Source organism: Centroberyx affinis, unplaced genomic scaffold (genome assembly GCF_046629955.1).
Source record: "Centroberyx affinis isolate AG114_WGS23_722 - 3 ecotype Tasmania unplaced genomic scaffold, CSIRO-AGI_Caff_v1 ptg005458l_1, whole genome shotgun sequence".
NCBI lineage: Eukaryota > Metazoa > Chordata > Actinopteri > Beryciformes > Berycidae > Centroberyx > Centroberyx affinis.
Window position 1 is genome coordinate 55,463 of NW_027282731.1, and position 25,187 is coordinate 80,649.

Here is a 25,187-nt window from a genome sequence, read left to right on the forward strand (position 1 = left end):
ATTTTTGTTATTGGGATATTTCACTCGTCCTGGATGGTAGTAATCATGACTGTAATAAAACATATTCTGATCAAAATGTCTCATTAGGATCAATTCAAGAGATTCCAAGACAACCAGTGTAGTATTGATCAATTCAACAATAAATATGTAATCAATCAAACTGCATCATATCCATCATATCAGAGGTGGACCACACTGACTGGACCAGATCTGGTTTTTAATAAAAGGCCAATATCGGCAAGCTGATATATCGGTCCCTAGTTGTGTGTATGTGAGTGATGTGTTTTCTTGTCTGTGCCTGTCCCTTTCCCTCTGTAGTGTCACTCCAGGTTTGGATGGGTGGGTGGGTGGGGGTGAGTCAGAGGATAGGTAGGGTGGGTGGGTGGGTGGGGGTTCGGTCACCTGTACAAACCCCCAGTCACCCAGGTGAAGGGAGCTTAGGCGCCCGTAGGAGACAAAAGGCTCCCCCCCGCCTTCGCCCTCGCCCTCTGTCATCCCCGGTACCTTCGTCTTGGGTGACATCACCCATTTCCGAAGGTGCTACATCACGAGGCACAAAGCCGCTGTCTGCAGTCTGAAAAAACACCACACTGGTCTTAAGTCAGATCAAAAATCCCTTCTATCTCTCTCCTCGGTCTACTTCTTGTCCTAGCACTTTGCTCTCACATCATCATTCCGTGGTCGCGGGAAGATTGTCGGGCCACTTCCTGACCTTTGACCCGAACAGGTGGCTGGACGGACGTGCGGACGTCGAGTTCCGCCGGTTTTCCAAGTGTCGGTCAGAGGAAGCTACACTTAAACCAAAACACGGCCCAGCAGTCATTAGTCCTGACTAAACGTCCTGGCACGCCGCGCGCTGTTTGTTTGTCCAAAAGGGACGAGGCGGAGGCTTAAACGGGACGTCTAGCAAAGTGTCGTCAACCCGGCAGATGAATCCACAGCCGGGGCCTAGAGACGCGGGGTATACTTAACTGTGGGAGCTGTACAAAAATCATGACGGCGACAGGGAGTTTGCGGTAGACCATGTTGACCCGTAAATCAAACTCAGGTTCTCTCCCTGCTGAAGCGTGTGATGAAAGACAAACTGTAGCGTCTGCCTAGCAGGAGTACAACATTCCTCCCGCTGTCACTGCTTTTATCTTATTGCCCTTTTTAGCACTATTACTTGTGACTATGTGAGGGGACCCATGACTTCCCATAGTCAAGAACCCCCAAATAGATATGCTAGATCATGTAATTGCCACCCCATTTGATAGGATTTGGTTCCAGGAGCCCATCTACCCTATAGCAGGGAGGTAGTGGAAGGTAAACCCACCTAAACCTCATCAATTTACCCTCCTTTATACTTGCAAAATAGACTTTACGCACTGTTTTATGCTGACATGAATCTTTATGTCGTAAAATAATACTGGATATTACAGTAAGTAGGATCAAACTGATGGAATCTACATGAGGATAAGGTCTTTTAAGGGAAACAAAAGCATGAATCAATGATTTTCTGAAAATATAATCGATTATTGTTCATACTGGTGGTTTCCTTGCGATGATGACGGACTGGAAGTCACAGTTCACCCACGTCTTTCCTTATCACATTACCAAACATCTCTACTGTAGGTGAGTAGAGTGAAACCCATGAGCAGAATACATTCTCCCTTGCTTCTGCTGAGTAAATGAATGCTAAAATCAACCTTTTTTTTCTTGTTTTCTTGCAGAGGAACCCCCTTCCAAAAACCCCCCCCGAGAGTTCGCGAACTCCTCTTCGGGAACTTTGGTTGAGCAGAATACATTCTTTCTTGCTTCTGCTGAGTAAATGAATGCTAAAATCAACCTTTTTTTTTCTTGTTTTCTTGCGGAGGAACCCCCTTCCAAAGACCCCCCTGAGAGTTCGCGAACTCCTCTTCGGGAACTTTGGTTGAGCAGAATACATTCTTTCTTGCTTCTGCTGAGTAAATGAATGCTAAAATCAACCTTTTTTTTTCTTGTTTTCTTGCGGAGGAACCCCCTTCCAAAGACCCCCCTGAGAGTTCGCGAACTCCTCTTTGGGAACTTTGGGAACTCACCCGCACCCCTCAAGGTGAGCCTCCAGTGGGAATTTCCACCCTAGTGCAGCTCCGGCTAACCTAAACAAACACACAGTAACCACTACAGGCACCTGTCACACATGGAAATCCACCATCCTGTGACTCATTCCCTCTCGCACAATGGCTAACCCGCAATTTACCCCCGGCACTTAGCAAGACCAGCGGCGTAACACGAGAAGACGTGAAGAATCGGACGCTGTTTTCTTTGGCCAAGTTCATTGGACTTGAATGGAGCGGGAGGACTTCCCCTTTTCAGTGGATGTGAGCCTCGGTTCCTTGAGCACGGAGGCCTAACGGTTGGGTCCCGGCGGCTGCGGCGGTGGTAAAGGCGAGGGATCGGATGTCAGGGCGGCGCGGGGGGACTTCTCGTCGATGCAGTCTGGTGCAGTCTCTGGTTTCTGGTGAGAGACGACGTGTTGGAAGCGTTCGTACGAGGAGCCGTTTGTCATTTGTGTGATCTGCAGGGCTTCAATTAGGCAGCAGAAGGAGCTCCAAAAGTAAGAGGGCTCTCCAAGTGAGGGCCTCCTGCTGAAGACATATCTGTACCAATGGGGCCATCTGGTGTTCATAAAGTGAAGTGCACGTATTGTGATGTTGGTTTACCCTGTTCAGTTGGGATATATGGCAAAGTATGGAAGCTATGGCAGCTGTACAAGAGACAAACCTATAAATATGCCAGTGTAGACACAAGGCATATTTAACTGAAGAAAATGTTTTTTTATATATATTTTTTGAAATTGTTGGATGCATCATGATAAATACCATTGCTTTTTCTCTCATCCCCCATCTGGATCATTAAAGTCTCATCTAATACAACATAATGCTATTCAAAACCATCACCAAAGTGCCTCATAGTGCCATACAAGCATCAATCTTTAGCTTGGGATTCACACTCCTAACCTTGCTACTGTTAGTGCCTTGCTAAGACCGCAATCTAGCCTAATCTACATAGTGTGAATTCCCCAAAGTAGTTTCTGATTGTGTTACATGTTCTCACATTGGCCAGAACTTATTGATTTCCATGTAGATTGCTTTTGAATCACAACCTGCAGCACATTAACAATACCCATAAGACAGTTTCCATTGTTTGCCCATTTGTTATATATGATGATTCCATTCATTTCAGTCTAAATTACCTTATATAGGAACTAGGTAAAGCTTTAGGTTGCAGAAGAAATTCCAAGTATTCAGTGTTTCCTCAGAGTTGTGTTCTCGTCAGACTGGAAAAGCCTCTGAAGCAGCATTTATACCATCATGGGACACTAAAACTGAAACTCATAACACACTTAACACAAACAATAACACATTCATGCATAAGCAGTTCTACAATAAACATGTAATCATATCCATCTTATCAGAGGAGGACCACACTGACTGGACCAGATCTGATATTCACTGAAAGACCAATATCGGCCCCTTATATCAGCAAGCCAATATATCAGTCTAACCCAAGTGTATGTGTGTGTGTGTGTGTGTGTGTGTGTCTGTAAACACCACACCCCCACCCACTAACCCTAACCCACAACTCTACCTGCGCACCCATCGCCTCGATAGCACAAACCGCCACCGAACATGCGTGTGTGTGTGTGTGTGAGTGCATGTACTGGCATCTGGTGCACCCCCACCCCCCCCACTCGCCCTCCACACACACACACACACACACACACACACACACTTCCCCAACCTCCTGGCTCTTACCCCCCTCACCTGTCAGTCATTCCCGGGTCCCTGGTGCTCAGGGGACCACAGGCCTGTCAGACCTCCAGCGGCCCCTCAAAGAAATACCCCCCCCCCCGCCCCCCCCACCCTCTCTACCCACCCCACCCCATCCCATCCCTCTCGGGCTCCCCCCCTCCTCCCCGACAAACAAAAATAAGTCACACTGAAGAGAGTGGCCGGGGCTCCTGCCTCGCAGATCAGTCAGTGGATACCTGATTGTCACTCGCGGGGTCGGGCCCTTAATCCTATTGTTTCCCCGACAGGATTACTCTCTGTGGTCCCCTCTCTCCCTGTGGCTGCGCGCGGGAGAAAGGCCAGATTAAGGGGATTAGCGTGTATCCTCCTGACTTGTCAAGCCGGGATGTAAGGAACCATTGACTTTTCTTGGGGGAGCCTGAATGCGGAGAGGCAGAGAGGTGCCTAAAAGAAGAGGTCATGAAAGGCGGCGGACAAGAACAAAATTCCTGAAAGGACAATGCGATTTGTTTGCTTTTGTTCCCCTCGAACTCGGGGGCTGAAAGGTTCAAAGGGCCCGGCCCCGAGGAGAGGAAGGAGAGAGGAGAGGAGTGAACTTTTAAAGCTCGCTTAACTTTAAAGTGAATGTTCCCCTTTTAACCCTAACCTATCCCTCTGAAGAAGGTCATGAACAGTCAACTACTGTACTGATTAGGATTACACCGATATATATGGGGCCGATACTGGCCTTTTATCAAAAATCAGATAGCAGCCAGTCAGTGTGGTCCACCTCTGATATGATGGATATAATGCAGTTTGATTGATTACATATTTATTGTAGAATTGATCAATGCTACACTGGTTGTCTATGGGTTAGGCTTAAGACCTTAACCTGAACTGATTCTAATGAAACATTTTTATCAGATTCCACACAAGCATGCATGATGTTACATATGTTTCTCTATTTTCTGGCGTGAAAATGGTCAAATTACTCTGTATGATTCTCATCCATCTGTGGTTGGCGAGGTTTTTGACCAAGAGGAGAATCTATGATTCTCGTCTGCCTTAGGCAGTGAGATCTGACGTAAATATCAGATCAAGAGTAGAATCAGGAAGGACAGGGGGAAAGAAAATTAAAGAAAAATATATGGATTCACTCACAATGTGCATCTAAAAGTGGGAGTATTTGTTGTGTTCTTATATCTTTTTATTTTACTTGATTTGATTCTTTTAATGCAATGCATTTTGCTTGTTCTTTTATATTAATTTTGTCTTTTTATCTGCCTTCTATTGATGTAAAGCACTTTGAGCTGCATTGTGTTGTGTATGAAAGGTGCTATACAAATAAAGGTTATTATTATTATAAATTTAAAGATATTGAATATCAGCACAAAATATCAGCTTCAACCCCAAAATACTGGTTTCCGCCTTCAAAAATCCATATCAGTCAAACCCTAATATATTTATGGTTCCCAAACAGTACAACAATTTTAAATTAAAAAAAATATATACATAAAAAATAAAAAAGGTTACTGTCAAAGAGCAGTTTCGGGATATTTTGCAGGAATGTAATGTAAAGTAAATGGATTGCTTGATTTCACTTTGTGTAAATAATTCAATTATGATAATACAATAAGTAAAAAAAATGAATGGTATGAATGGAAACTATAGTACAGTAGTCAAAAGTGCAACAGTGAGTTAAAGTTCGTCTTTTGGGTCGGAGTCATTGTTGCTGCATAGTTTAACATGGAGGCCAATAGAGAGTCATTATCAAAAACTGGCAGTGTATCATTTTGACCCATACTCGCCTTTTGATATGAAGTTGGCAACAATAAGGACTTCAATGTTTTTCACTGTACTGTTTCTCATGGCCTTGAGTCTCACAGAATCCATGCAAACCCCACTGTATATTTTCAAAAACACCTAAAATCCTGAAAAACGTTTTGGACATATGAGGTTTTCAGCTGACTGCTTTAATATTCTGGTTTGTTAGGAGTGAGAACGTAATCTGAACCAACTACAGGGAATGACCCCAAAACGCAAGGGTTTATGGGTAGAAAGAGCCAGCATGCTCGGAAAGCCGCCTAGCAGAACAAAATGAAGTCTGGACTGATGCTCATATACAGCTATTTCTTCATGTGTTCTTAACTGGTATGAAGACCAGAGAAGAAGAGCACAGACAAGATGTTGGAGGCTTAATCATTCGACTCTACTGACCCCTTTGATAATAATGTACCCACTATCTACCCCATAAAGCCAAATATTAATAGCATCATAATATATAGGATAATAATAGGATCTCAAAGCAAAAATCAAGCCTAAAATTAGATTTGGCATAAGTGATCCCCATGGTTGTAGAGATTTTTTTTTTTTTTAGAATTTTTATTTAAATTTTTTCCTGATTAGAGTCTTATTCTGAGTAATCTACTAAAATTAGATATTTGTGTATTTCCTATTATGGCTACAAAAAATGACTTTCAGTTCATGAGCTAACTTTATTCAAATTATCAATCAAAGAACATACAAAGAAATATTCTATCAACATGCAGAAAAACAACTTTATACACAGGTATGTATAGAATAACAATACATAAGGCTTTACAAACAAGCAGGGCTTTTCTTACATTACCATTTCTTATATAATGCAACATTTTTAGGTAATATTTTATTTAGATTGTAAAAAGGAAAATGTGGCTTTTAATTTGCCTCTTTGCATTTTCATTTGACATATGTGATTAAATTTTTTTTTTTTTAAATCATTAAATATTTAATGTTCTCTAGATGTTGGTTTCCTGTTACAAGGAAATGTTCATGGTCGGTTCAAAAAAGTACAAATGAATTATGGATTCAATTCCAATATAAAACACACTTTTCGTCTACAGCGTTTTTGAATCTCAATATTACCTGACTACTGGAAGCATTAAGTGAATAATAGTATTGGTAACTTTATTGGTAACATAATATTTCCTGCTTAATCTTCATACTGCATTCCATTGATATTAGTAGGTGTGGAGTGCTGAGGTAAACGTGCCAGTGACCACGCCTACCTGGTGACAGGTGACGTACTGGTTACCCATGAGCCCCGTGTTGGAGTGACAGCAGAAAGAGCCAATGGCTGTCCGAGAGACAAATGAATCCATGAATAGACCAATGGCAGAGTGAGTAAGGGGCGGGCTTGAGGAACAGTTGGTGAAGTTTTGTTTTCGTTGCTGCTCTACAAACTAGCTGTAGAGGACGACGTTTTGGACAATGTCACTGTTATTAAACGGTTCATGGGTTAAAGAAGAGTAGTTTCGAACATTTTTAGCAATGGGTTTACTGAAGTTCAACGTTGGACGAGATAATCCAACGACAGTGGCGACAGTCGCAGAGGTAAACTACGTTAACGTTAATAGTTTGCTTGCTAGCTACGTTAGCTTGTTAGCTCTCTTATTTTGACTGGCTAACGAGCTTTCTCTTTCCTTTACTTTAGGGATACTAACAGCTAGTGTTAATAGCAGTGGCAGCTGGCTAATAAACTTGTAACGTTAATTTACAGCAAACTGTCTAGTCGGCCAGCTTCCTTACTTCTAACCACAGTCGAAGGCATGGATGCAAAGACAACGCTGTTATAAACTAAGAAGTGAGAGGAGGCTAGGTAGCGTTAGCGTTAGCTAGCCGTGTCAAACACATTCATATTAGAATGTTAGCCGGCAGTTAGATTGTTGAACTGGTTTTGGCAATACTAGTGCTTTTACCTGCTGATGAAGGAATATGCGAGTCAACGGCAACTCAGTGTAACACAGGAATCTTGTCATACCGGATGCTTAACTGTAGCAGATAACAGACAGGCCACGAATCTGGGAGTAAATCAGTCGTTGTAATCAGAGTATTACAATTGACTACAAATTGTAATGAAATGTGTAGATACCTCTGGTGCAGCTGGCTATGTATTGAGCCGGTTCCAGTTGCGGAAGTCAGACTGGTGTTAGCTTTTGTTCGCTCAGGGAACACTCGACGTTTGAGAAAAGAGATGTTGGGGACAGAGAAGGGGTGCTCGCTGAAATGTCGCCAAACAAGGAAGTGCTGCATGTGTGTCTGTCTGAGTGTGTGAAAGAACATAATCTGAAGGCTGGAGGAAGGGAGATGGGTGGCGTGTGCGCGCGGGGGGGGGGGGGGGGGTTGTTTACTGACATTCCTTGGCAACATGTCGGGCGTCCGATTCCAGAGAGGGGCTGCCGAGCCGGATCCAGACCGCTTATGGGGCCGTCTGAGCTCACTCAGTTGTTGGGTTCTTCTTCTGCAAACAGAGCTACAGCGTTAAAGCTTCCTCCTCAGCCGGCTCTTCCTCTTTGCTTTATTGTTTACGGTAGATTGTCTTACTGATGAGGTCATGTCTTTCTTACTGGGCATCAGACAGGTAATTTGAAGCAACCTTTGACATTTAATCTTATCAGGATCCTACAGAAACACACACTAACTACTTAGGGCGATATTGATGGATGTTTGCTAATGCAGTGATGGCATGATATGGACAATATCATGTTGTGACTGTTAAGTGTAACAGGTATTACACTTTAATTATAATTCATTCGCACTACATTGATTGTGTTTGTGGTAACACTTTACTTGCAGCACACATGTGCATTGTGACTGCATGATAATTATATTAATCAGAGCATGAAATAAACACAATGTGCTAAAAATTGGGAGTTGAATGGTTTATGGGGCAACTGTATAGTTAATGGCATGACAAACTGATGAGTGACTTAATGTTTGATAATTGTACTGTAAGAAAAGTTTATCTCCACTTCTAATGTGTTTATAATGCGCTTGCAATGCAACACAATGCACTTCAAGTAAAGTGTCAAAGTGGTAAGTATTATAAAAATGGGTTCTCCAAATGCCCACATTGCATCCTTTGCTATATAATCTTGCAGTGTCAGATTGCTGCATGTCGTTGCAGTCGATTGTTCAGGCCAGTGTGTGACCATAGTGTTGTTGTGTTTCCCCCAGACTAAGCTGGTGTGCCAGGGGGCCAACAACCAGAGCTACATATGTGAGTCAGGTCACTGCTGTGGAGAGACGCAGTGCTGCAGCTACTACTATGAACTGTGGTGTGAGTTACCTGACCCGCCTCCTCTTTATTCACTGTCTGAATGTTCTGAATGTTCCTACTGCATACTGCTTCGTAAACAGTACATGATAGTAAATATTACACTTCAAAATGGTCTCTGAGCTGGTATACTCTGAATGCCTGCTTCTAGATTACCTGTAGTATTGCATACACAATTTAGACATACATTAGACAGTCAACCTGTAGCTAAACAGCACATTCCACACATGTCTGTAACGCTCATCCCAGCAAAATAGAAATGTCTCAATTCAAGTCAAATGCAAACAGTAGAGATGAAATGACTGAAGAAGCAGCAGCAGGGTCTAATAAGCAACATTCTTACGCAGGTCTGGAAAATGAATTTCATCATTTCATTTTCGGCAGTAACTTCTTTTTGTCTTTTTAATGGTCAAGGGTCATAACTGCTGCTTCTTATTTTATAACAGAAAGTACATCCATAAATTACACTAAATGAGATATTAGCTATCTACTTCTGTTCTGACAATTAACTGCTTTTGTTAGGTCAGGAGATAAAAACTGAAGTAATTTCTGACTGATCTGTTTCACTACTCACACAATTACTGCTCCTTGGCTTTGTAGAGCAGCAGGGCCAGTTAACCAGACAGGGTTTAAATTAAGACATGAGTAGGCCTTAATTCAGATAAGTTAGTCATGGCTTAAAAAGTGGCTTTCTGCAACACAGCTCAACTTCAGAGTAGTTGCTTCTGGACTATGGAGTCCTTGATTAAGTTTAACGAGATATAAAGTGATAATTGTTTTGTACTCAATGTCGGCACATGGTCCAACATACTGTAATAATAAAGACATTCAATGTAGACCGTGGCTTCTTATATTTCTTCTAGCTTCTTATCACAGACAAACCGCTGTTGCTTCTGTAAATGTAAAACGCATCACTTCTTGTGTAGCAGAGGATTTTTCCGGGGAAAGAGGGATCCATCATAGGTGTTTATCAATCGGCGGAACAGAAAAAGTTGCGGATGATTACTTTAATTTCAAAACATGTTAGTTTGCGTTAGTGAGGTACACACAGCGCTGGACTGAGCATGCTCCAAAAGCCTGGAATAGATCTAGAAAAGCCTAGAATTGTGTAGAATTAGAGGAGCAAAAACTAGGCAATGCTTCTCCCTTGACAAACCGCATTAATCTGAAGTTAAACCTGCCTTCTTGGAGGTTTAGTTTAAACCTTCATTTAGCCCTGGAGCAGTGCTACTCTTTGTTCTGTAAATCTCATCAGTTAAACGCAGATAAATCAAGGACTGTTTCAAATTATCGTTAATCCGGTTTAAAAGGGTATTTTACTCTAGGACTTGGGTTAGTCCCTGTCTGGGAAACCAGCCCTTTATGTAGACCCGCTTTCATTTTATATCTGTTGTGAAGTGTAACCGTAAACCACAGATCAATCAGCCTAAATGACAGGCAATTGCCCAGCCCACTGCCACTAACGCTGAGCAGACACCAAAATCTTCAAGTCATGGAAAACAAAAGTAGGGGATTTTTGAAATGGAAAACGTGTAGGAAGCCTGACTCAAGAGTGGAAGCTTGGTAAACGTTAGAAAGAGTCCCAGTTGGCCCAGTGTGGCCTTGCCCCCCCCCCCCCCCCCCGAGTCCGGTCTGTCGCTGGCTGTCTGGACTTGTTTACCGGCGGCGGCTGGCAGCCCGCTCCTCTCTCATGTTACTTGAAGCAGCCTTGTGCCATTTTAATAAGGACCCCACAGCCCCGCAGAGCACTCGCTGGTCTTTTTAAAGATAAGGGCGCACTCTGTGACTCGCTGTCTAGTTCCCCTCCTGAAAGAATCACGGTAGTGGCCGAAGGTTGAATAGGAACTTGTAACTCTTATAACCTGAGAACTTCATTTCGGCTTCTCAAATCTTCCTACTTTTCCAGCAGTTTCATTTATCAGGCAGCGTGTGTGTGTGTGTGTATGGTTGTGTGCATTCGTCTCACTGAGGTCCGTCCCCCCGCCCCCCCCCCGCCCCCCTGCAGGGTTTTGGCTGGTGTGGACTCTGATCATCATCCTGACCTGCTGCTGCGTGTGTCAGCACCGGCGCTCCAAGCAGCGCTTCCAGCAGCAGCGTCGGCAGAACGAGATCAACCTCATCGCCTACAGGGAGGCCCACAACAACACCCAGCTCCCCCTCTATCTCAGTGAGTAGAGCCGCCAGAACACACACACACCCGGGCGCACACACACACACACACACACACACACACACACACACACCCCCCCACCCCCCCGGGTCCACGCCGCGCGCCCCGCTAGAGGCACCGCACATATTCAGCGACTGTTCCCTGAGTTACATTACCAGTCGCGTGTCATAAATGTTTTTTAAAATAGAATGGGGGGGAATAGAAGATGGTAACTTTCTAAGCATCAAGCTGTGAAGCCGAACCGCCATCCACTGACCCGCCGACTAGGAGAGCTGCACCGATAGTGTCTGATAGTGCCGATAGTGTGATCCGGCTCTTAATTAATCGTATTCAGATCGACCAAATGACAATGTCAATACTTTTTTCTTTTTTCACTTTGGCGCAATATAAAGCTTTTCTGGCGGGAGGAAAAAAAGTCAGTTGAAATGTTGCTATATGTGAAGTTTATAGGCATTTAATAACCTACTCTAAGTAAGCTCTGTTACTCTGCTGGTCATGTGGGCATCGTGGGTTCTAGTCCTGGGGTTTGCAAATTAGGCTTTTGTGTTTGGTATCACAGAGCCGAATAGGTCACAGCTTATCAGAAAATATCTGCTTATCTTGTTGCCTATTCTGAATGAACTGTTTTATCTGTTAACCTATTCTGAATAAGCTGTTTTTATCTGTAAACTTCTGAATGAACAGTTTTTGAGTCAGTCAATACGCTTTGACAAGTGTAAAAAAAAAATGAGAAGCTAAAATAGATTCCATAACCTATGTTATATAGCCCATTTTCTGTTATTATTGGTGTTTATTACTTTTTATTTGAGAATTAGTAAGCAGTTAAGTGCATAATTTGATCATATGAGTAAACGCAATTAATGTAACTGTTTTATAACAGGGCAAATTGAGTAGTACTTGAATTGCTATTCATATTGGCCAGTGTACTTAAAAAAAATCTCTGTACTGGCATCAGCTCTGAAAAATTGGCATTGGTGCACCTCTGTCTGAATAGGAATGACATTTACACATCATGCTCATCTCTCCACCTCTCTCTCTCTCTTATCTCTCGTTCCTCAGGATTCCTACCCGACTACCTGCTGCCAGCCTATGAGGAGGTAGTGGACCGCCCGGCCACGCCTCCGCCCCCCTACAGCCCCCTGCAGTCTGCAGCTCCGCCCGCCGACCCCCCGGAAGGCCCCCCGGCGCCTCGCCCCCGCCCGGCCGACGGCGACCCCCCCGGCGGCGCCCTGCTCCCCGCGGCCCCCGAGGCCACCCAGACCCAGACCCAGACCCAGCTCCACAGCGCCTCCCACCCCAACAACAACAACAAGGACTCGGCGACGGGCAGGTACCGGCGCTTCACGGGCGACTCCGGGATCGAAGTGTGCGACGGCCAGGAGCTGTGGGATCAGCAGGGCTTTCTGGGAAGGGAGGAGGAGGAGGAGGAGGAGGAGGTGGAGGAGGCGGAGGACCCGTGTGACCGCTGTGGTCCCCACGCCGTCGAACACGCCCATATCACAGACGCAGACACCCGTGAAAACCCAGATAGACACACAGCTCTGGATACAGATCCACAGTCTCTTAGGTAATCCAGTATAATCCAACCATCTGCAGTTCTGAAGTGAAGCTGCAGGACAGTAGTTGAACGCGTTAATGTAACTTCGGTGCTCAGGGGTATGTGTACATGTGTATGTTTGGCTAACACTTGTGTGTGTGTGTGTGTGTGTGTGTGACAGGTATGGAAATGTGTGAGAAAAGGTTTAGACAATTTCCAAGAATTGAAAGCTACAATATGCAACTGTTCTCCTCGAGGCAGGAGGTGTGTAGTTAGTCCCGCCCTCCTCCCCCTCAGTCGGCCCCATTGTCGCCCCCAGTACCTGTCACTCATCTCAATCTCTTGGCCGATGTAACCGGCATCTGTAAAGCCAACACACGACTTACAGAAGGACGGAGAATGCGGCCGATCTGTAATAAAAAGTTTGTTCACAATGTTCACAGTATTTAGGACACCAGGTGTTACGGTAGTAGTCCCAGAGATGGACAGGTTCCTCACTCCAGCCTGCAGACATCCACATACCAGTCCACATACCAAGCCGCTTGGTGATTTTCTAACTGTAGCAGCTAGGTGAATTGAATATTTTGTTCATGGATTCTTTTAGTTCCCTGTGCTACCACAGCACTGTTAACAGGTGGAGTTTTTAAAGTCATCATAGTCCCCCCCCCACCCCACCCCCCCAAGCACCTAAAAACACAAGCGCACTTGTTTGTTTTAATCTGAACTAGAATGTAATTTGTGATAAACTGCGACCATCTTGGCACTGAATAATTGAATCACTTGGGATTAGAACATGGGATCTCTGGCGTTGGAATAAAGTTTATTTTTTGTTTTTTGTTTTTTTTTGGGACCGACCGACCAACCAACAGAGTGACTTATACTAGCTGCTGGCCGCAGCTAAAAAAGTTGCATATTGTAGCTTTAAGGTTTTGAAAAATTCACAAGAATCACGAGATGGTTTGGGAAAAATCTATGGAAAATCACCACCATGCTATCGCTTCACCACCAGCAGTTTTTTCTCATGTATGTTCCCCAAACAGGATCAGTTTTTGCCCACGCTCCTCAGAGATGATCTACATCATTATTGTCCTGTTGTCAAAGTGGAAAATCCAAAGCGTAAAAAAAAATCGAGGTTTGGGACAGGTGTGTGATTCTGAAATGGAAGATGTTCATTAACCCTGGTATGCAGCACAGGTTGTCAGAACAGGCGTCCTTCTGCGATGCCATAGTGCCATAATATGTAGCCTTATGTAGCTTTTCAGTAGAGAATATCTAGGTGTGTTAAATCAAAGCTCTGGAGTCTCCTTTGACTCACAGTTGATTACTGAGTAACCCCTCCTGTGCGATATAATAGATTAATCAGTGTCATTTAACCAACATACTGTTTTATATGGGTAATTGTCTATGCAGGATTTGTTTCCTTGTAGTTTGCCAAAAAGCTCTGCGCACATCAGACCTGAGTTAAAATACTGGGTAACAAAATGTTGCCAAGGATGAATAGAAAACTCCACATCACACATATACTGAATCAGAATATCGCGGGATTATCGCAGTTGACATGCATCTTCTGCATGGTTTCCTGAGATTCAATACCCCATTTAGAATCTGACCCAGGTTTGTGGCAGAGAAGATGTGCCGGACGTGGACTGAAATGCCTCCTGGCAGACAAGACGCTCTGTATCCGTTCATCCGTTTTTTTTCTCCTAGAATAACTGAACACAAAGGGAACGACCGCCTCGCCCGCAGCTCAAGGACACACTCCGTCTGTAAATGTACAAAATGGTTGGGGAAGCTGGCGGGCGAAAAAAAACCAAAACAACACCGCGCACTGGGTGAAATATTCTCCGATTATGTCAATTCAGCACTTTTCCACATGCAGCATTGAACGGCGGTCTTTCAGCCCCTGGTGCTACGTTTTGTATATATGCTCTCTTTATTATCCGCTAAATGAAATTATATTTTTCTGTTTTTGTTTTTTTTCTGTCACATTTTGTATAAAATATTTGACAAAAAAAAATGGTTATTAAAAGATGTGGAGAACTGTTTTTTTTTTCTATCTGTCTCATCATGTAAACTTTGTGGTTTTAGTGTCGTGTGTAAAATAAGAGCACTTTCCTGCTTCTTCATTGTTTTATTCATCCCTGAATAAAACAATAATGTGCACACTATGACAGCCAAAGTGACAAAGGTTGGAGCAGCAGAAATATACAGCATTGGCAGCAAAACAAAGAAAGGTTCAATTTAATATAATTCAATAGAAATGAATCCAAGTAGGAAATGTATAAGAACAACTATTTTCATCATAGGTTTCAATCCGCACCACTATTATCTCTCCATGTACAGTGTAGACCAGTGGTTCTCAACGTGGGGTCCGGGGACCACCAGGGGTCCTTGAGGGGGTTCCAGGGGGTCCCCAGCAAATTGATGAATTGGTAAACTTCAGCATTATTTCATTTACAAGAAGTTAACAATTTAGAGAATGTAGAAGAATGACTGTTTTGGTCATAGATTCACTGTTATCTCTCTACCTACAATACAGATAGTCAAGGAATTCTGGACAAAATCATATCCAACATTAAAAATATTCTCAGATTCGGGTCCGCTAGAAAAAATATAATCAAATGGGGGGTCCGTGGCCCTAATGTGGACTAAATTAGGGGTCGTTCATATGAAAAAGGTTGAAAATCACTGGTGTAGACAGTTGCACAACTCGATGCTAAATCAACAGATCGGACGGAGGGGGCTTGTCTCTCCCCCAGCCCGGCCTGGGCGTGGCGTTCACCCTGTACCGGGCCGGCTGCAGGACCACGCCGAACTTGCCCTCCAGGCTGGGCGGCGGCTCGCCCGGCGGCACGGCCAGGCTGAAGCGCTGCAGGACCCAGGACAGGAAGAGGAAGAGCTCCATCTTGGCCAGGGCCTCCCCCAGGCACACCCTCACCCCGGCGCCGAACGGCAGGTAGCTGGGCGACGGGACGACCAGGCCGGTGCCCTCCTTGTTCAGGAACCGACCTTTCGGAGAGGAAAGATGGGGAGGGGGGGGGGGGGGGGGATTTCATAGATGACTTGTAAATCCCCTCTTAAGTATTCAGTGTTTTCCCCCAGAGCTTTATTCTTATTGGGGTGGAAAAGCCTCTGAAACTGCATTCAGACCATCATGGGACACTAAAACTCTCTTATTTATAGGTCAAACACTCATTTTTTTTTCTTAGTAAAATATGGAAGCGATTGCATCACATGGGACGGGAGTTTCCTCTCACCAGGGTCAAAGAGCTCCGGGTTTTTCCACTCTTTCTCATCGTGGTGCAGAGACCACAGGTTGATGATGACCCGAGCTCCTTTCCTTACCGCGAAGTCCCCGATGCTAGAGACACAGTCATAGAGAACGGTGTTATACATCAGAAATAGGGTTTGACGGATATGGGCTATTACCAGTACGGATATTCAAAATCTTTAAATATATTCGGTTCATTTCCCCCCCCCAGAATTGTATTCCTGTCCTGGAGGAAAAGCCTCTGAAACAGCAATTTAATTTTAGACCATGGGACACTAAAACTCTCCAAAATGTCACATTAAAGTCACTTCAGGTTAAGGTCTTCCCATAGACAACCAGTGCAGTATTGATCAATTCTACAGTAAATATGTAATCAATCAAACTGCATCATGGCTGATATCCGATTTTTAATACCTGGTGTCACTGAGGGCGACATGGGGGATGAGCAGAGGGGCGACGGGACGGATGCGTAGCAGCTCCCTGATGGTCGCCTCCAGGTAGGGCAGACTGCCTCTGTCGCTGAGCTGGGGGGTCCGGTCCCCCCCCACCTTACTGTCCAGCTCCTCCTGGATACGCCCCTGCACCTACACACACAGACTCAGAAATATCCATCTCCTACACAGAGAATACGCGACTTTTCTAGATTTTTGTGATGCTCGGTGTGAGAGAGGTTCAGCTTCATCTCTCTCTCTCTCTCTCTCTCTCTCTCTCTCTCTCTCTCTCTCTCTCTCTCTCTCTCTCTCTCTCTCTCTCTCTCCCTCCCGTACCTGCGGGTGATGGATGAGGTAGGCCACGGCCCACTTGAGCACGGTGGTGGTGGTCTCCACGCCGGCCCCGAAGATGTCGCCCACCGTCATGAGCAGGTGGTCGTCGCTGAGGCCCACCGGCTCGCCGCCCGGGTCGGCCGTGTTGTTGTTGTTGTTGTGGTTGTTGTTGTTGTTGTTGTTCTCGGCGCTCCGCTTGGCCCTTAGCAGGGCGTCCAGCAGGTCTCTCTGGACGTGGTCGCTGTAGTCCGCCTGGGGGGTGGGGGGTGGGGGGGGGCACCGTTAAGATATAGAGACATCATTTCAAGCAGCCATATGATGGGATGTGATGCAGTTTGATTCCATATTTATTGTAGAATTGATCAATACTACACCGGCTGTCTATGAGAAGCCCTTAACTCCGAACTGATTCTGAGGAGACGTTTTGATTGGTATGTATTAATATGTTTCTTATTCTTATTATCCTGTGTTTTAACGCAACCTCCTGTGGTCTAAATTCTATTTCGGAGACTTTCACAACCCTGATGAGAATACTATTCTGAGGGAAACACTAAATATTTGGGATTATTTTTTTTTATTTTTTTTGGTCAAATTTAAAGATCTTGAATATTGGCACAATAAAAACAGCAGAATAAGTAGAAATATCCCTGTGTCACCTGCTGTATCAGTGCATCATTAACAAAGCACATAGCTTGTCTGTATATATATATATATATATATACATATATATATATAGATATAGATATGTATATATATATATACATATCTATATATTTGCATTTTATGTTTGGTGTTTCTTGTTTTTGTGCCCTTTGTTGTTTGGTTTATGTTTTTTTATTGGTTTGTTTCTATGTTTGGACACTTAAAAAAAGGGAAGAAAATAACAATAAAAAAGAATTGAACAAAGCAACTAGCCAAAACTTACGGAAGCCGAAAATGCCGTTATCTCGAGATCACGAGTTAATTATTTCGTTATCTCGAGATAACAAAGCTCGTTTTCTCGAGATAACGGGTTAATTGATCTCGTTATCTCGAGAAAACAAGACACAATGCAATTTCTGCCTGTGTTAGACCTTGACTGAAGTACAGTCTGATGCATTGATCTGACATTTTCATCTTAAATCAGTTGCTACAGTTGTCAAGACGCCATCTATGCATGCTGGCATGGCACTCCTGATCTCTGATGAACATTATAAGTAATAAGAGGAAACAACATTTTGTTTTCTCGTGATAAGGGGTTGATTATCTCGTTATCTCGAGATAACGAGATAATTAACTCATGATCTCGAGATAACGGCATTAAAAAAAATAATTGCAAGCACGGCCATTCTCGGCTTCCGTAAAAACTCAAATAAAGTCAAAGGTTTTGGTAACACTTAACATTAAGTGTTCATTAACTAATGTTAACTAATGCATTTACTAACATGAATAAAACATGAATAACAACATTAACAAAGATTAGTTCATGTTGAACACTTAATGTAAAGTGTTACCAAGTTCTTTTAAGCCCATTTTGAACAGTCAATTGATATGTTCTACTGCTGCCATGTTGCATTTGCTCCATTTTTATTTCTATTTTGTCTTTGTTTGATGCATCCTATTACTACTGTTCTGCTGCACCGCCATTAAAGGATCATGAAAGTCTCATGAAAGTCTCATCTTATCTCATTTAAGGTTCCGGTAAAGTCTTCAGAACCCCAGACCGCTAGTAGTTTTATCGAGCAGTTCGCGGAAAGCTCCTCTGTAAGAAGCCTACCTTGTGTTCGTCGTATTTCTTCTGCAGGAGATCGTCCCTGACTGAAACACACTGCTTTAGGAGCTGCAGATCCGCGTTGGGAAAGACCTGAGGGAGAAGAGAAGAGAGGTCAGTCGTTTGTTCTGTCGTTTCTACAGTGACTCCATTCATCAGGATCGGAACGTTTTCTGGAGTTTTCCATGAAGCTGCGAATAGCTAAAGATGAGTTAAAGGTGAACAGCTAGTACTGCACATGATCTGAATCTGCACATTCTATCTACACCTGTGAATTAAATATACTATATTTTAAGATGAATAGGTTTTTTTTTTACAATGTAGACCTCACATTCCCTATGTCCCGGCATTGTTGAAGTTCCATCTTAACCTTTCTTCTTCTGTGCTTTCTGCGTCATCTACCTGTAGCCAAGGGAAGATGTCCACCAGGCTGTCCTTGGCCACGGTGTCCACGATGCCCTGGCTGTAGCGCAGCATGGCCTCGAACTCGGGGTCTCCTCGGCAGTAGGAGGAGCTGAAGCAGAGCGAGCAGATGACGTTGGTGACGGCCCGGGTCAGCTCCGGAGACAGATCCAGGGCCAGGCCGCCGGACGCCGCCTCCGCCAGGAGGACGCACAGGGACTGGGCCTCTCCACAGACTGCAGGGGGAGGAGGAGAGAGAGAGAGAGAGAGAGAGAGAGAGAGAGAGAGGTGGGTGGCTGCTTTATGTCAGCTCATGTCCTGCTGGGTCATGTCATGTTGGGTCATGTTATGTTATGCTGTGTTATGCTATGCTATGTCGTGTTATGTCATGTCATGTTATGTCGTGTCATGTTATGTTATGCTATGTCATGTTATGTCGTTTTATGTCATGTCATGTTATGTCGTGTCATGTTATGTTATGCTATGTCATGTTATGTCGTTTTATGTCGTGTCATGTTATGTTATGTTATGCTATGTCGTTTTATGTCATGTTATGTCATGTCATGTTATGTTATGCTATGTCATGTTATGTCGTTTTATGTCATGTCATGTTATGTCGTGTCATGTTATGTTATGCTATGTCATGTTATGTCGTTTTATGTCATGTCATGTTATGTCGTGTCATGTTATGTTATGCTATGTCATGTTATGTCGTGTCATGTTATGTTATGCTATGTCATGTTATGTCGTTTTATGTCGTGTCATGTTATGTTATGCTATGTCGTTTTGTTGTGTCATGTTATGTTATGCTATGCTATATCGTGTTATGTCAAGTCATATTATATAATATTGTTTTAATGCATTCTATGTAAACCACAGGCCCACATTATGATACCCATTAGGCTAGTCAGTTACCATAAAACTGAAAATACTAGGCATTTATATGGCGAACATTTGGACATGTGTTAACCAAATCACCAGAAACAGTCTATTTGAACGTAAACATTTCTTAGGACTTACATGTAGGCTATATAGAAACAATGTGTCGTTGTCACCTTGATCATTTTTCCCCATTCACAAAATGGAATGAACAGTAGTGTCAACTGTTGGGAATTAGATCTAGGTGAATCTGCCATTGGACACAATGCAGCGCAACCACTACAGCAGGTCAACTGACTATAAAGGGACCGTTCACTCACTGGGCTGTTATGCTGTTATGTTGTGTTGTGCAATGTTATGCTATGTCATGTCATGCTATGATATTTATTGATCCCCTTGGGGAATAGGACACAGGAAAAAGCTAAATTATAGCAAATTGGGGTTATATTAACATACACAACCAATCATTTCAACACTATGAGCTTATAAAATAGAAATGTATGAATGAAGTATAAGAAAAGTATGAGAGCATGAGGAAAAGTTTGGACAGCAACAGCATTATTAGGGTGTGCAAAATAACCGGTATCACTCCTATGAAATATATGCACTATGAAATATATGTGGAAATATAAAAAATATCAGTAAATAGGCAATATAGAACAAATGAGAATGATATAGGAATATAATATAAAGGAATATAAAGAAAAAAAATATGTGAATTTACAGCATATGTTATGCTCTGTTAAGTTAGGTTAATTAACACATTGTCTGGTTTTAACACCATTTATCACCATTCACCAATTAAGTTTCCTAATTGTCCTATTTACAGGACTGTTCCATTGCATTTTTCCTAGAATTAAATCAGAATTTCCAACTTTCCGACATCTCAGCATTCAAACCTTCAGCAGCCAGTTTGTTGACCTGATGGTTCGAGTGCAGAAGAAACTCTACTCACTGATCTTCTCGATGGAAGCCGAGCCCTCTCCAAACATGCACAGGGCTCCGTGGACTATTTTTCGGTGGAACCTCCAAGTGGCACTGTAGTCTCCGAAGGCAATGTCTTTCCCATCTCTGGTCAGCACGTCTGTGGTTACCTTCATGAAACACACATTACATGGATGAACAGCAGAAAACACAAATGTCTTTGCTTTTGTATAGAAACAAAGTGTGCTTCTCTTCTGACAATAGGAAAACCACAGTCCAATCCACAGTCAGGTCTGTATTTGATTATGGAGACATTTTGTATGCTGCCCATTCATTTTGAAGCCATTGGATGCAGTTTACCACAGTAGATCAATCTCACAAGTCTTTATAAACTGACACTCACGTCTCTACTGTATTTTAAAATCAGTAGTTCTACTACCAGATCTGTAACTGCTTAGTTTTAAATACTCTGGTTTCTGCTGCAATGCACCTTATAAGTGGAGCAGACTGTAAAATCTGAATTTTGTGTCCCTCTCAATGATTTTAAAGCAACAATATCTCACCTTTGCTATGACATCTGTGATTGCTTTTTATAATCAATCTGACTGTATTTTTTGTGTATTTTCTTTGTCATTTTTTGGGCATTTTTTGTTCCTAGAAGATTTGGATGTAAATGATGCTCCATGATTAAAAAACAACAATACTACTATACTATTACTACTACTAGGCTACTACTGCTATTACTATTGCTACTACTAGGCTACTACTATTGCTATTAGGCTACTACTACTACTACTACTACTGCTACTACTACTACTACTACTGATATTACTACTATTGCTACTGCTAGTACTACTGCTATTACTACTAGCCTACTATGATGAAGAAGAAGAAGAAGAAGAAGAAGAAGAGGCGTATTGAGTCACTCACAGTTCTGGGTCTTCCTGCAAACACTTTCCCCTTCTTCAGCAGGACTTCTTTGGCGTGCGCGTGCTGGTTGACTATGATGACGCAGTGCGAGCCCATCATCAGAGAGTACGTCTGTCCATATTTCACCTGCAGCTCCTGGAAGAGCACGTGCGGCGGGCTCGAGCTCCGCAGGCTCAGCAAACTGCCGATGACGGGCAGCGCCGGGAGGCTGGGAGGCCCCCGGGGGCCCCGCGGGGACGTCCTGAGCTTCACCTGCAACAGCAGCAAGGCCAGGCAGACTGCCAAAAACACGAAAAGACACAAAAACCAAGCCATAGCCGCGCTAGAAGGCCCCGAGAGAGACAGCATGGCTTCAGCGGAGGCCGAGCATCACGGAGAGCAGCCGCGCAGAAAAGCCCCGAGGCAGCCGCCGGGCCGGGCTTTATACTGCTCCTTCAATGCCAACTCCTTGACCCTGAATGTGTTACGCTGCGCTATCTCTCCGAGCTGATGCCAATTTAAACAAGATATGCTCGGTTTTGGATGCAGGTCATGCAGAAAACCATCATGAAAAATAATCACCGTAATAATCTTATAATAGGGATTTAAAGAGTCGGGGGTGCTGAGTTTATAGTGACCTTATTGTACTTAATGGTATTACTATTTCTAATTCCTATAGTGTCACTATAACATTTGCATAATGTCCCGATAGGATATTCTATATAGTAGGCCTAGTTTATAGTTTTTACATTTTATATGTGGAAATAATATTTTTATTTGCACTTTGTACAAATAGAGCTATAGAGGATATTCACAAATCAAGCAGTGCACAAGGCAGTTATTATGTATTTATAAACTAGATAATACATTATAGATTAAATAACAAGACTTCTGAAAAATCAGGTCTGATCTGCAGTGGAAGCCAGTGTATCAGAGCTAAAAGTGGACTAATGTGGCCATAGTATATGTTCACACACAGAAGTTAAGTAAAATCGTTTGTTACTTTTAACTGTCACATTTGACCTTGTACTGTTTTTATTTTTGTATGTGTTTTTCAGTGTACTGTGTTGTGCACTTTGACCACTCGGTCTATGCCGTGACATTTCCTTAGCGCGCTTGAGCGCAGGAGTGCTTTTTGGCTCTGCCGCCGTGCCGTAGCTGACCAAAACACCATTATGGCGATGGCTTCGGCGGAGTCTCAACCGCGATTTGGCCAGTCTGTTAAAGGTTTATTGTCCGATAAAGTTGGCTCTTGCAGCGGGGATGTGATCGCACTGACCCGCCAAGTGCTGAAGGGATCACGGAGCCAGGAGGTAAAACGATAAAAGCCGTTTTGAAGTGTGTTATGGTCATTGCTAACAGCTGCGTCAAGTCAGCCAGACGACCAGGATACAATCGGTATTAATGTTGCCTTCAAAATAAAAGCGTCGCCAGGACCCCAAAGCTCGTTACAACATGTTGGTCAATAAGGGTTTTATTTTGGAGGTTCTGCCTGGAGGTTTTATTTTCATTCTGGTTGGCTTGACACTAGCTGTGCTAACAAGCTAGCAGGACTGAGTTCTAAGTATGTTGAATCTTTGAAAGTAGCCTGCCTCGATAACATGCATTTGTTTAAATGACTTTTCCACAGTAGCTTTACAAGCATTAGTATTCTTGCTGACCAGCAACGCTAGCAATGTTGGAGATGAAAAGGAAATTGGCACAGGAGGGGAAGTAGCTAGCCTGGATAGGTCATGGCTAAACTCCATATAAAAATCTGTGCCTTGTTCGTCAGCAAGCTTAACTATCAGTAGAAAATGAGTTAAGCATTTCTATAAAACATAGCTTCTTCTGGTAAATTGGGTGTAATGTTACAAAAAATACACCAAGCAGCACATTCATTTTTATAAAATCTTGTTACAATTCGTGCACACTGCTCGCCACAGTGTAACGTTATTTTGGTGGAAGAGGATTGTGGGAACAAGAGGCGAGCCAAGCTCTACAAATTGAAATGCTATTTAAGTACTTGCTGCTTGGTGTATCAGTTGTATGCCGAATTGAAAAGCGGCTCCTAACGATGCTGAAAATATATTGAGTCACATTTTATGAGCTGTTGACCTTAAGCAATAAGCAAAGTATTTCACTGCCAGGTTTTTGAATGGGGTTTGGCGTGACCCTCTTTCTATACGAGCTAACCAAATTTATTTTCCAGCTTCTTGGTCAAGCAGCCAGAAATATGGTTATTCAGGAGGACGCCATTCTGCACTCTGAGGATGTAAGTATTAAAATATATGTGGCCTAGATGAGATAGGCCAAGTAGACACTGATAGTTATCTGCTATTGTGAGCCACAAGATGGCAGAATTTCAACATCATTCCCATCTGCCTTCCAGAGTCTGAGAAAGATGTCCATTATCACTACCCATTTACAATATCAGTAAGTACCGATGAGCAGCTCTTGTGTAAAAATGTGGGAAACAAATTTATTTTCGTTAAAACCGTGGAAAGGAAACGCTGAAATGATAATCATGTCTCTCTCTCTATCACCCAGACAAGAGGCCATCCAGAAGAAGTAAGTCTAAACAAACTCTGTTGACGGTTTAGTGGAAAAGGCTTTGCATCACCGTCTAAACAGAGAGCCATAACATAAACCGACGGCATGACACTGATTCTCCCATATCGCCTCTTCTTCTCATCCTCCAGTGTGGAACACTCCAAAAACCTCCAGGATCAACTGAGACACTTGCTGAAATGAGAGGGTCAGCAGGGAGAGAGGCGCGCGGCTGGAAACCTTGGAGCTGTCATTGTGTCCGAGCCAAGACATGCCCTGCTTTCCTGGGAGTTTCCCTTGCTTCTGAATGCAATTTCAGCAGGATTGAACATTTTTATAGGTTTTAAAATTGGGCCAAATGGATAATCTCCTACATATATATTTTTTAAAACGCACTGTTTGCAGCAACTGTGGCTGGACAATGGACACAAGTTCACCCGTTGTCAAGTGTTCTGCTCTGTCAAATACACACGCTCTCCCCAGACAAACTATATCTACTTAACAGCTTTTTTTGTAATGTAAAATTTTTTTGGATCAGTTGTATTTATTTAATTTATTGACTACCTAGTCAACTTTGCCTCTATCCTTATTTGTGCTCCTCATCATGCTGCCCTACAAAGCCGAAGAGCAGTTAACTGACACTTAGAAAAATATCTTAAAATTTTATCTCCTCTCCCAACAAAAGCATTGTATATCATTTAATTGCATTTATTTGTTGATATGAAATGTTAACCACAGTCATGACCTTTGACACTGAAATCACTCAAAAAGAGTTACTACTGTTTGTATTTGTTGGGCAGAATAGCCTTCAAAACTGTATGAGTAATTTGACATTCACATGCATGATAAAGATGAAATATTTGTTATTTTCTTTGGTAATAAAAAGCACGAACTTAACGAAGGCTTCGGAGAAATCCCTTGAGACGATGCGGGTTTAGAAAAATATTGCGCTTGTGATTTCCATATGAAACAATATGTGCCATTAATGCTGAGAGAATGTGATGAGAATGTGATGAGAATGTGTTAAAGTCAGACACGTGATGAGTAGCAGAGGGGGGCGAGCGTCATCAGTTTGAAGGCCAAACAGCTGCTTAACCTAGAACGTGTCCCTGAGGCAAGTGCTGAGTCTTGGTTACTTCATGCTGCACGTGTTGAACATTATCATATTGGAGCGTTTGTTGGTATTGAAGTTGTGGCTGAGT

The 25,187-nt window shown here is 43.1% G+C and overlaps 2 protein-coding genes across 2 annotated transcripts; one reads left to right on the forward strand and one right to left on the reverse strand.

The window, feature by feature from the left end:
• Positions 1–12,084: 12,084 nt before the first annotated feature.
• Positions 12,085–21,792, reverse strand: cyp17a1 (cytochrome P450, family 17, subfamily A, polypeptide 1). Its single transcript, XM_071546797.1, has 9 exons — positions 21,478–21,792; positions 20,579–20,717; positions 18,745–18,980; positions 18,349–18,435; positions 16,596–16,844; positions 16,243–16,412; positions 15,815–15,918; positions 15,309–15,566; positions 12,085–12,269 (listed from the first exon to the last, which is right to left on the reverse strand). The coding sequence occupies exons 1-9, from the start codon at positions 21,790–21,792 to the stop codon at positions 12,085–12,087; spliced, it is 1,743 nt and encodes a 580-aa protein (XP_071402898.1).
• An 826-nt stretch (positions 21,793–22,618) lies between these two features.
• borcs7 (BLOC-1 related complex subunit 7) lies at positions 22,619–24,870 on the forward strand. Its single transcript, XM_071546806.1, has 5 exons — positions 22,619–22,769; positions 23,648–23,710; positions 23,828–23,871; positions 23,986–24,006; positions 24,138–24,870. Exons 1-5 carry the CDS (start codon positions 22,632–22,634, stop codon positions 24,187–24,189), a joined length of 318 nt encoding a protein of 105 aa, XP_071402907.1. The 5' UTR covers positions 22,619–22,631; the 3' UTR covers positions 24,190–24,870.
• Positions 24,871–25,187: the final 317 nt, after the last annotated feature.

Excerpts from the sequence above, each read along its gene's own strand:
- cyp17a1 (XM_071546797.1), bottom strand. The coding sequence starts at position 21,792 with ATGGCTTGGTTTTTGTGTCTTTTCGTGTTTTTGGCAGTCTGCCTGGCC. Across the intron at positions 15,567-15,814 it reads CCCGGAGCTCTTTGACCCTG|GTCGGTTCCTGAACAAGGAG; the intron begins GTGAGAGGAAAC and ends CCTCTCCGAAAG. Across the intron at positions 12,270-15,308 it reads GCCCAGGCCGGGCTGGGGGA|TCGGGGGCCGCGGGGAGCAG; the intron begins GAGACAAGCCCC and ends GTCTGGGTGGCC.
- borcs7 (XM_071546806.1), top strand. The coding sequence starts at position 22,632 with ATGGCGATGGCTTCGGCGGAGTCTCAACCGCGATTTGGCCAGTCTGTT. Across the intron at positions 22,770-23,647 it reads AGGGATCACGGAGCCAGGAG|CTTCTTGGTCAAGCAGCCAG; the intron begins GTAAAACGATAA and ends TTTATTTTCCAG. Across the intron at positions 23,711-23,827 it reads CCATTCTGCACTCTGAGGAT|AGTCTGAGAAAGATGTCCAT; the intron begins GTAAGTATTAAA and ends TCTGCCTTCCAG.